At 48.7% G+C, this 12,197-nt stretch overlaps 1 protein-coding gene across 1 annotated transcript in view; it reads left to right on the top strand.

Moving 5' to 3' along the window:
* The window catches only part of C3 (complement C3), a 36,815-nt gene that overhangs the window by 22,997 nt on the left and 1,621 nt on the right, over window positions 1-12,197 (top strand). Inside the window, exons 25-36 of the mRNA XM_055430023.1 lie at window positions 381-456; window positions 714-873; window positions 1,836-1,934; window positions 5,227-5,383; window positions 7,004-7,167; window positions 8,471-8,629; window positions 8,778-8,837; window positions 8,960-9,050; window positions 9,191-9,242; window positions 9,794-9,881; window positions 10,005-10,091; window positions 11,858-11,963. Coding sequence (XP_055285998.1) covers window positions 381-456; window positions 714-873; window positions 1,836-1,934; window positions 5,227-5,383; window positions 7,004-7,167; window positions 8,471-8,629; window positions 8,778-8,837; window positions 8,960-9,050; window positions 9,191-9,242; window positions 9,794-9,881; window positions 10,005-10,091; window positions 11,858-11,963 — 1,299 coding nt within the window. The remainder of the gene's footprint in view (window positions 1-380; window positions 457-713; window positions 874-1,835; window positions 1,935-5,226; window positions 5,384-7,003; window positions 7,168-8,470; window positions 8,630-8,777; window positions 8,838-8,959; window positions 9,051-9,190; window positions 9,243-9,793; window positions 9,882-10,004; window positions 10,092-11,857; window positions 11,964-12,197) is intronic.

Genomic DNA, 12,197 nt, shown 5'->3' with positions numbered 1-12,197 from the left:
TGAGACCCCCCGCCTCGGGGTCCCGCCCCTCCTCGGAGGCTGCTCCCTCGCCCCTCTCTGAACCCCTCTCTGAGCTCCCTCTCTCGCTGAGGCCCCCTTGCCCCTGAGAACCCATTTTGAGAACCTCTTCTCTCTGAATCCCCTCTCCTCCGAGAATTCCTTCCCTCTTTCTCTGATCTGCCCACCTTCTCAGTCCCTCTTTAGCTCTCCGTCCTCCCACACACACCCCCCTACCCAGAGCCCATCTTTCCTCTCTAGACCGCTGTCCCGCCCTTCACTGAATCCTTATCCTCTCTCTAAGCCCCTTCCCTCCCTGGAGGGCCTACACCCACCAGCCACCCCCTCCACTCAGCCTCTGGTGACACCTCTCTTCCCTGCAGGGTACACCCAGCAGCTGGCCTTCAGACAAAAAAGCTCAGCCTACGCCGCCTTCCTGAATCGGCCCCCCAGCACCTGGTGAGTCTCCAGGATCAGCTTGCACATCCTCAGCCTTTCACATCCCTGAGCAGGCCCTGGATCTCGACCTGGGGTGGTCTAGGTTGGTCTCCACCCAGAGTCAAGGTACCAGCCCGCTGAATAATCAGCAGGCCACTCTGGTTTACGAGCTTGAAGGAACCAGGTCAGGCCCGGCCCCATTCTGCTCATTGGTTGGCTAGGATGCCAGTCTCCGGATCCCAGAGCCAATTGGCTCACGCTCTGTACCCACCCCCCAGGCTGACAGCCTACGTGGTCAAGGTCTTTGCACTGTCTGCCAACCTCATTGCCATAGACTCCAAGGACCTCTGTGAGACCGTCAAATGGCTGATCCTGGAGAAGCAGAAGCCTGATGGAATCTTCCAGGAGGATGGGCCCGTGATACACCAAGAAATGATTGTAAGAGGCAGAGATTCAGGGCAGGCCAGGGGAGAGGGCACCAGAGCATCACAGGATGGATTGGAGAAAGACTCCACCATCTACCCACTGCCCAATTCACTGCGTGCGGGGAGAGGGAAATAAGAGAGCTGAAAGTGTCCCTCCTCCCTTGCAAAGACCAGAGACCTGCAGGATCCAGTGCAAAACGAAACCCCCTGGCTTCCTGTTGCTCTGAAACATAGAACTCCTTAGAGCTATGGTCCTGAGTGTGATCCCCAGGCCTGCAACATCAGCAAAATTACCTGCAAGCTTTTAGAAATGCAGAATGTCAGAAATTCTTAGGCTGGACTGCAGGTGCACTGAATCAGAAGCTTTAGGGGCAACATCTAGGAATCCGAGTTTTAACACCTCTCCACTCCCACCAGGTATGCTTAAGTTGGAGAACTGATACGTAAGCCTGACCTTTCAGGCTTCCAGCCTCGTGACCTTACCCACTTCTCTCCTCCATCTGTACTGCTAGGAACCTTGCTCTCCTTTGCACATGCCGTTCCTCCTGCCTGGCATGCTAAGCCCCACCCTCTTTGAGAGTTGATTTCTCCTCTCTGCTCAGATTGTAATTCCAGCTATCATCCCTCGGGGACACTTTTCCACGACTGAGTCACACTCCCATAGTCCATTCTCAATGCCACATCCACTTCTGCACAGCACTCATCACTTTCTAATTATATATCTGTTGATGAGCTGGTTGGTTCCTATCTGTCTCCCCTAGCAGACCTCGAGGGCTGGGGCTAGAATCTGGTCTTCATCCAATATCTCATCCACAGCACCAGCAACATTTGCAGGATGAATGAATGAATACTAAAGAGCCTGGCCCTTCTGGAGAGACACCCAGCCCTGCCTTGATCCACTGTGTCTACAGGGGACGTAAGTTGACATGTGAAGACATTGGTAACCCTGTCGTTGCTTCCATGCTTCTCCTCTAGGGTGGCTTCAAGGACACCAGGGAGAAAGATATGTCCCTTACAGCCTTTGTTCTCATCGCACTGCACGAGGCTAAAGACATTTGCGAGGCACAGGTCAACGTAAGTGTCCCCCGCCCTCCCCTCCCCAACCAAGGACACACCCACCTGAGGTGAGATGTTGCTTTCAGGCCATTTCCAGTGCCCCCAGTGCACTAACAGTCACCACAGTGGCCATAATATCGTCCAACATTTATCTGGCAATTAACTAAGATCCCAGGTGGCTCAGTGGTAAAGAATCTGCCTGCAATGCAGGAGATGTGGGTTTGATCCTGGGTTGGGAAGGTCCCCTAAAGGAGGAAATGGCAACCCACTCCAGTATTTTTGCCCGGGAAAGTCCATGGACAGAGGAGCCTGGCGGGCTACAGTCCATGGAGTTGCAAAAGAGTTGGACATGACTCAGCGACTAAACAACAAAACAAGAGTCTCATATGTTTAATTCCTGTAATCCTTGTAACAGCCCAAGAGGTAGGCTACTCTTATTGTCCCCAGTTTACAGAAGAGACAGCTGAGCACAGAGAAATCAAAGATCGGGTCTTTTCTGCCTGCTTTACCATTTTCAGACAGTTGTAGCCAAACCCAACAAAAAGCCCTTTCAGCTTGCTTTCCACGAGACTCCTACATTCATATTCCTGTGTGTTAGTCACTCAGTCATGTCCAACTCTTTGCAACCCCATGAACTATAGCCTGCCAGGCTCCTCTGTCCATGGGTTTCTCCAGGCAAGAATACTGGAGTGGGTTACCATTCCCTTCTCCAGGGGATCTTCCTTACCCAGGGATTGAAACTGAGTTTCCTGCATTGCAGACAGATTCCTTACCATCTGCACCACCAGGGAAGCCCTTCATATCCTTATGGCTTCCCTAAAGCAAACTGAGGACACAGAACTAAAAATGGAAGGAAAATCCTTACTGGAGATCTTTAAGGGGATTCTTAAAGGGGTCCATGTCCATAACCCCAAAGGATTACCCAGTGGCTCAGTAGTAAGAATCCACCTGAAGTGCACAGGAGATGCAAGAGACATGGGTTCGATCCCTGGATTGGGAAGATCCCCTGCAGTAGGAAATAGCAACCCACTGCAGTATTCTTGCCTGGGAAATCTCAAGGACCGAGGAGCCTGGCAGATACGGTCCATAGCGTCTCCCATAGGGTCACAAAAAGTTGGTCACGACTGAGCATGTGTGACCCCAGAAGGGAAAGAATTAATAATGTTGGCTTTTTGCTGTCCCCTATTCTTCTAGTTTTGGTTCTGAAGCAGAGAAGCTTAGAAAGACAGGCTCCTGAGAGCCTGTAATCACTCCATCTGCTTTGCTCTGGGGTTTTGAGAGTGGGTTGTTTGACTTTTAGTTTCCCTAGTGGGGGACTTCAGGATCTCACTTTCAGCCAGCTGCTTCTTCTCAGGACCCCAGAAAAGAGATGGAGGGGAGGGGGCTGCTACCATTAATGCCAGTGACCTTTAAATTTGTTTTCCTGGTTCCAATCTTGGAGATTTGAGAGAAATTATAGTAGAAAAGAGCACCAGGACTGTGGGGTCAGACAGAATTGACCTCAAATCCTGACTCACATGTACCCTTTGTCAGGCCTTATGTGTGCATTTGTAAAATAGGTATAATAATTTTTGCATTTTTTAGGACTCTCTGAGTTGTCTCAGAGGCCACATGTGTGTCCTAGTTGTCATATGTGTGACTAGATTGTGCAAAAATAAATGGAAATTTATTTTAGGGATCTAAGAATTTATAGAGTTCAAAAATCAAAGTAGGAATCTGGTAGTCCAGCGGTTAAGACTCCTTGTTCCCACTGCAGGGAGCATGGGTTCATCCCAGGTTAGGGAACTAAGATCCTGCTTGCCATGAGTTGCAGCCAAAAAATTTTTTTTAAAAAGGAAAGTAGCTTCAAGGACTCTGCCAGAATGCTTTGTTCTTTATGTTCTCCCACGTCTTCCAATCCCTTCTTGCCCAGTAATTCACCTTTGCCTACCACCCAACCTGCCTGGCAGAACATGGCTGTCTTCCTTGAGGAAATAGTCAGACCAAGGCTAGAACTTTTGGACTCCCAGTGAGGGACTCTGATTGGTTCATCCTGGGTCAGGTGATCATCCCTGAACCAATCAGCTGAGACCAGGAAGTGGGTCTCAGTGGGCAAATATGGCTGCTTCTATTGTGGCCATGTGAATGAAAGGGAGGAGGTGTTCTTACAACAGAGGAGGATAGATGTAGGAAGGCAGTCAAAAGGGTTGTTTCTACTACAACACAACATTTTCTACAGTACAGCAACATTAAAATAAAGTATGGCATAGGCGGTGGAGCCAGACCGATGGTGTTTCAATCATTAGGATACTACCCAGCTTGTGAAAGCTAGTTGTTAAATTTCTAGGAATTTGCAATCTGGTTACTGAACACAATCACTGTTAAAAATTAAATCATATAAACTCACATTGCAAAGATTAAACACTGAAAACAGGTGATAAACTTTAAATGTATCACTTCCTAAATATCTTGCTACTTTTTATCATTATTCTCGGGGTTATTTATGTCTATTGTATCTGTATATTGGAAATATTATATCATGTTGTTCCACTGTTCCTCTCTTCCCAAATCTACAGTCAGCGATGCCACATTGGTGGGTTGAAATCAGGCATGACAGTATTGACACCATGGAAATCAACAAACACTTCAAATCATGTCTTCCCCTGGTCCCCATCTTTCTGTGTCACAGTATTTAATCTGTGCAGTAGGATAATGATGAAAGTAATGCCTGCCTCATAGGATTTTATGATATTAAATGAACAACTATATGACTGGGACATTGTGAGAGCTAGCTGATAATGACTGAATAAGAGGTGTTCCCTTGGTGTGCTGAATCTGGTTCATACTAGCTCATGAATGCCTGTTGGGAGTATGTCTTCCCCATTCTATGTTCAAGGACATCACAGTGGTTACTTGAAGTTGACCCTGGTGGAAGTTTTTATGCCATTGTAATGGGCAATTTATTGGGTTGGCAAAAGTTCAGGTTTTTGTATAACATCTTACAGAAAAGCCTGAATGAACAACTAGTACCACACCCCTGGCCCCCTGCCCAGTCCTGTGCCTCCACTGGAGAGTCGATTGTTAAATATTCACCAGCACACCACTGGTATTTAGACACACACAGCACACCACCCAGACACAGACAAACACACACAGAGCCCAAAGTAGGTACTCAGCAACAAAGCAGCTCACAATGGAAAACCCTCAAACATAGATCCAAGGCAAATAGGTCCCAAGGACAAGAGCCACCTGGCCCCAGAAAGTGATCTGCATCAGTTGTGTGTAACGGCAATGCTTCCCTGACCAGAGTACCCAATCCTCTTTGTCACAGAGCCTGGGCCGCAGTATCACTAAGGCAGGAGACTTCCTTGAAGACCACTACGGAGAGTTGCGAAGACCATATACTGTGGCCATTGCTGCCTATGCCCTGGCTTTGTTGGGCAAGCTGGAGGGTGACCACCTCACCAAATTTCTGAATACAGCCAAAGGTGAGGGGTAGCCTAGAGGAGTAAGGAGGGACCCATGGCTGGGGACTGAGGGTGGCCCTCTCGAGCTGGGGTGCATGGCTTTAAGCTGCACTGGGACAGACCTCTCCAAGCTGAACTGGGATGAATGTCTCTGTGGTGTGATAATTTCCCCTTGCACGCCACACAAGAAGGGTCACTGCGTAATTCATTCAACCACGTTGAATGCTGTGTGTTGAGCACTTGCTATGACCCAGCAGTGAGGTGTGATTAAGACCGTGAGCACAGACATCAGACAGATCTAAATTGAAATCCCACTCTGCCACTTTCTCACTGTCTGACCTTGTACAAGTCGCTTAACCTTTCTGGACCTTAGTTTCCTCATCTTCAAATTATACGTAGGGCTTCCCTAGTGGCTCAGTGGTCAAGAATCTGCCTGCCAGGAGATTCTGGGGTTCAGTCCTTGGGTCAGGAAGATCCCCTGGAGAAGGAAATGGCAACCCACTCCAGTATTCTTGCCTGGGAAGGCCCATGGACAGAGGAGACTGGCAGGCTACAGTTCATGGAGTCATAAAAGAGTCAGATACCACTTAGTGACTAACAGCAACAATACTGTAATATTATAATTATCTCAAGGATAATTAGGATTCAGTAAAATAATACCATAGGAAATTTAGCACAGTGCCTAGCACATAGTGGGCAGCTAATCATTGGTTCCAGTGGTGACACTGTATCATGTTTGTACTCACTGATAATTGGGCATCTCAAGTATCATATAAATACCAAAGTGGTTTAACACAACAAAAGTATGTTGTTGGTGGACAGCTCTCCTCCATACAGTGATGCAGGGATCCAGGTCTCTATCTTTTCATGGCTCAGCCATTCTGGGGCCTCAGAATCCTGCCCTTTCAAGCTGAAAGGGAAATAGGAAGATTGTGCAAGGGACTAGACATAGAAGAAGCCCAATCACTGCTGTGCACATTCCATTGGACAGAACTTAGTCATGTGGCCATATCTACCTGCAAAGGCTTCTGGGAAATATAGTCCAACTGTGTGCCCAGGGAGAGGAGGTTACCCTCCTCTTGGTTCTCGGTGACAATCTCTGCCATCATAACTTTCTTAGGCATTTGGGACACCACCGTGGGTACAGCACAGCCCTTGCCATTATGGCCTCACACTCCAGCTGAAGAAAGAAATGAGTTCATAGATTGCTATAGAGTATCAGAGTGCTGGGATGGGAGAAGCACAGGATCCTTTGAGAGACAGGAGGAAGAAGGACCTCCACTCAGTCTTGGGGTGCTCACTAATTGTGCAGGGTGGGTAAGAATTAACAGAGTAGATGGAGAAAAGGTACGCTATGTAAAGGGAACAGAATATGCAAAGGCTCAGAGGTAAGAATGTGTGTTTCAAGTTTAGGAAATCTCCCACAGTGGGGCTGCAGTGCAGAACTCACATGGAGGAGTGAAGGTGGACGAGGGAAGAGAATGAGTCAGGAAACAGCAGACTGAGGACCTAGAATGTGAGCCAGGACACCTGAACACTGAGAGGTCTAGGCTACGAGTCTTTTTTTTACTGAGCTTTCTCTGAGCTGTTTACAGGATGGACAGAGCAATGAGCACTGGGGGCGGGGGCTTCTCCCTACAGAAAAGAACCGCTGGGAGGAACCCAACCAGAAGCTCTACAATGTGGAGGCCACGTCCTATGCCCTCTTGGCTCTGCTGGCACGCAAAGACTACGACACTGTGCCTCCTGTCGTGCGCTGGCTCAACGAGCAGAGATACTATGGAGGTGGTTATGGCTCCACGCAGGCAAGTAGTCCACACATACCCCGCTCTGGTAACTGCATCCCAACCTCCTCTGGCCTCATTAGTCTTCTAAAGAAAGTACCGAGACCAAGAGAGGCAGTGCTTCTCTTCCATCAGCCAGGATGACTGGAATGAAGTCAAGAATCTTCTTTTTTTTTTTTATTGCAAACCCATCTGTGGATTCTAAACTACATTCTGGATGCCCCAAGCTGTGTTTCAAGCCTCCATTTCCCTCTTGGTGTCTAGATCATGTTCTCAGGGCCCAGGTTCAGGTGTGAACCTCTCTCTCCCACTGTGGGTTCTAGACCATGTTCCCAGTGCCCCATCTTACTCTGTCTCACTGGTGGGTTGTAGCTCATGTTCATTTCACCAGGCCCCCAATGTTATCCTGTCTCATCAGTGGGTTCTAGACCAGGTTCTTAATGACTCTACAGCATTATCCAAGGGGCTTCCCTGGTGGTTCAGTAATGAAAGTATCTGCCTGAAATGCAGGAGACCCAGGTTCAATCCTTGGGTTGGGATGATCCCCTGGAAAAGAGAATGGCAACCCACTCTGATACTCTTGCCTGGAGAATTCCATGGATAGAGGAGCCTGGTGGGCTACAATGCATGGGGTCACAAAGAGCTGGACACAACTGAGCAACTAACACCTCACACACCATTATCCAAGCCTCTGTCTCCCACTGGTGGGTTCTCGACCACATTCTAAGTTCCCTCAGGCTCCCAGTGTTACCACATCTTATTGTGAGTGCTAGGCCAGGTTCTTAGTTATTCTCGTCCCTGACATCCAGACCATGGGTTCAGCAGCCTCAGACTCCAGGAACCTCCAGCTCCAGTCTAACCGCGTTTTTTTCTGGCAGGTTCTCAGTCACACTCGGTGTCACTTTGGGGTTGTCAATCAGAGGCTCGTGTCCCCAGATTCCAATTCCATTCTTTTATTTCATGAGTGGGTTCTAGACACATTCTCAGTGCCTCTATCAATGCTCGTCTCAGACTCTCTCCTCTGGATGTGTCTAGAGCACCTTCTCAGTGTGGCTGGACTTTCTGTCTTATGTCTGTACACTCTGGTGGATTCTAGCCATGTTCCCAGTATCTCTAAGCTCTTGTCTGACCTGTCTCACTCAGAGAGTTCTAGGACATGTCCTCAGTATCCGACCAGCCCCCAGTCGTATTCTCACCCTCTCTGGTGGGTTCTAGGTCACTGCCTCAGTGCCCCAGGTCTGATATGAGTCTCTTCATCCCTCAGTCGTTCTAACCACTTTCTCAGTCACCCAAATTCACCCCCTTTCTCTGTCATGGGTAACAGGCCACTTTCATGGTGTTCCAAGCCTTGGCCCAATACCAGAAGGATGTTCCTGATCACAAGGAGCTGAACCTGAATGTGTTCATCCAACTTCCCAGCCGCAACTCTTTGGTCAAGCATAGTATCCTCTGGGAATCTGCCAGCCTCCTGCGCTCAGAAGAGGTAAAGTCACCTGGCCACACCCTCATCACTTTTCATCCTCCATGCCAGCCAGACTTTCTAGGAGGCAGGAGGGAGGGTCGATGACCATCACAAATGGGGGAAGGCTTGGTTTCAAATACTCTGTCTTCTCTCTTCCCACTCCTTGCAGACTAAGGAAAATGAGCGTTTCACAGTAAGAGCTGAAGGGAAAGGACAAGGGACCTTGTCGGTAAGGAATGGGAACCTACACCTTCTTGACCCACCACCTTCTCTAGGCCCCTCTGCTCCAGTATCCCCTTTCCTTCCCAAGTCAAATGGACTGACACCTCATCTCCCCTCCCACCTCACCAGGTAGTGACCGTGTACCATGCCAAGCTCAAAGGCAAAGTCTCCTGCAAAAAGTTCGACCTCCAGGTTTCCATACACCCAGCCCCCGAAACAGGTAAAAGGAGTAGAGACCCTATCTGTTACCCTTACCCCAACCCTGTTCTTATGTCTGCCTCCCTCCTGGATCAGAACCGAGGAACTACACCCCTCCCCCTGCCCAACCACCATCCATCCTTCTGTTTTCTGTGTTTCTAGTGAAGAAGCCTCAGGACGCCAAAGGTTCCATGATCCTTAACATCTGTACCAAGTAAGAGATGGTTCACTGGGATTCATCTTGGCCATCCCTCTGTCTCTGGCAAGACTTCTTACAAATAATAACTGTGATGCTTAATGCTTTCTCAGAGTATATTGTGCATCTAGTCTTCACTTTGGGGTTAGGGTTAGGAAGTCCTCACTTTGCATGGCAGTGTGAGATTAGCAACATGGTCTTGATGTCAGAACATGGTGCTGGGGGACTGGTGACGTTGAATTAGACCATGGTAACAGAATCATACAAAGTGAGACCTGCCCATGTTCATTTCCCAGAACTGAGGCACAGAGAGGTTAAGTAACCCATCGGATGTTACAGACAGCTGGGATTTGCACCCGGGCAAGTTGGGTTCCACAACCTGAAAAATGAATCAACCTTGATCATTATGTAGCTTTTCCTGTATTCCCCTTAGGAGAATGTTTCCTACATTTGAACCTCCCTCTATGCTCCTATGTGGGAACTAGAGGCCTCAGTCTTTGATATAACCCCCTTGTCCAGGCACTGACCCCACCTTGGGGGCCAACCCCCTCTCCCCCTGCCCCATCCAGGTACCTGGGAGACCAGGATGCCACTATGTCCATCCTGGACATATCCATGATGACAGGCTTCTCACCTGATATTGATGACCTCAAACTGGTATGAAGGTCTTGGGCTCAGGGGCTGGGATCCATGGGCAGAAGCCCAGGGTCTGGAAGAAGCTGGAGTGGCAGGGGGAATGGGGATGCAGGAGGGATTTTTACAAACCACATCCTTCCCCAGCTGAGCACTGGTGTCGACAGATACATCTCTAAGTATGAGATGAACAGAGACTCCAACAAGAACACACTCATCATCTACCTGGACAAGGTAAGGCTTCCACTGGGATCCTGAACCTCTACCTGGCTGACCTTTCCTTCTCCACTGGCCTCGAGACCAGGTGGGCCCATGGAGACAGGGTCTGGACTGCTGGGTGTGGGAGGACAGGGGCATGTAAAACAAGGCCAACCCACCTTCTGTAAGCATCTCACCTTCTGACCACTCATTTCCCAACCACATTTTTCACTTGCTCCCTCCAGCTTCTTCTCACCAGCGCCTTAAACAACCACTTAAGGGAAAAAACCCACTTGTGGTTTAAAAAAAAAAGCAGTGCTTGATGGAGAGAAAGAACTTCCCTTGTTCCCCAGCCCCTAGCATTTCTCTCATTTTCTCCCCATTCTTCCCTTGTTCTGTCTATTTATTTATTTGGCAGTGCTGGGTCTTCATTGTGGCACATGGGCTCTTGGTTGTAGCATGCCACGACTACTGAACCCGCATGCCATAACTGGAGAAGTCCACATGCCGATTTACAGTCCGACCAACAGCACACAAGGCTTCCCAACATTTGTTATTTGTGTTCTTTGTGATGATAGCTATTCTGGCATGTGCGGGTGCAATGACTATCTCATTGCAGTTTTTTGGGTGTTTTTGTTGTTGCTTTTTTTGGCTGAACTGGGTTTTCTTTGCTGCACATGGGCTTTCTCTAGTTGTGGCGAGTGGGGGCTACTCTTCGTTGCAGTGCGTGGGCTTCTCATTGTGCTGGCTTCTCTTGTTGCTAGAGCATGGGCTCTAGGGCACAGGCTCAGTAGTTGTGGCGCATGGGCTTAGTTGCTCTGTGGCATGTGGAATCTTAGTTCCCCAACCAGGGATCAAACCCGCATCCCCTGCCTTGGAAGGTGGATTCTTAACCACTGGACCAGCAGGGAAGTCCCTGCCCTTGCTCTTTCTCTCTACTATGACTTTTCTCCAAATATATATGTCATCACGTATACACGTGTATATGTATCAATATGGGCTTCCCAGGTCGCTCAGTGGTAAAGAATCCACCTGCCAATGCAGGAGGCTCTGGTTTGATCCCTGAGTGGGGAAGATCCCCTAGAGAAGGAAATGGCAACCCACTCTGATATTCTTGCGTGGGAAATCCCATGGACAGAAAAGAGCCTGGCGGGCTACAGTCCATGGGGTCGCAAACAGTTGGACGCCACTTAATGACTAAACAACAACAATGTGTCAGTACATATATGTGTATATCTGTCTCCTTCCTCCCTCCCTCACTCCCTTTCTCCCTCTTTTCTTTCTTTCTCTCTAATTTTTCCAATTTTATTGAGATGTAACTGACGTATAACACTGTGTAGTTTTAATGTGCACAATGTAATGATTTTATATATTTATATGCTGAGAAATAATTACCACAATAAGGTCAGTTACATCCACCCCCTACATAGTTATAATATGTGTGTTGAGAACTTTTTTAAGATCTACTCTTTTGGCAGCTTTTAAGTGTCTAATGCAGTCTTGTTAACCACAGAATGTTTTTAAGGACATAGATAGCAGTCCTTGGCCAGAGCTCAATCACATGGCCACAAGGAACTGAAACATGCTAAGAAGTGCAATCTAGCCTTAGTGGGGGTGGGGTAATGGATTTGATGAACTGCTTATTAATCTTTTGTCAAAGATTCCTGCCCACTGCCACCCCACTCCCCATCTTCCCCACCTAGATCCCTCAGTTTCTCCACCACTTTCCAACCCCCAGGACCCCATGCTGGACTTCCTCCCATGTCGGCCCTCCCCCTGACCAACCTCCTCCTCCTTCCCAGGTCTCACACACAGTGGAGGACTGTCTGTCCTTCAAAGTCCACCAGTACTTTAATGTCGGACTCATACAGCCTGGGGCAGTCAAGGTGTACTCCTATTACAACCTGGGTGAGCAGCCGTCCTAGGACCTGGGATCTGGGAGTTAGAGTCTGGGGGTCTTGGGGATCTGAGGGTTAAGAGTCTGGGAGTCCCCAGGTCTTGGAGTTAGGGGTCTGGGGTCCCCAGGTGTGGGAGTTAGGGGTCTGGGAGTTAGGGATCTGGGGGCCCCAGGGATCTGAGAGCTTGGAGTCTGGGGATCCCGGAAATCTGAGGGTTAGGAATCTAGTGGTCCCTGGGTTTGGG

This window comes from Moschus berezovskii, chromosome 8, assembly GCF_049115385.1.
Source record: "Moschus berezovskii isolate FMDL1 chromosome 8, NW_MosBer_1.0, whole genome shotgun sequence".
In the NCBI taxonomy this organism is placed as follows: domain Eukaryota; kingdom Metazoa; phylum Chordata; class Mammalia; order Artiodactyla; family Moschidae; genus Moschus; species Moschus berezovskii.
The sequence above is the reverse complement of the archived record's forward strand: the minus strand, read 5'-3'. Positions and strand labels throughout refer to the sequence as shown.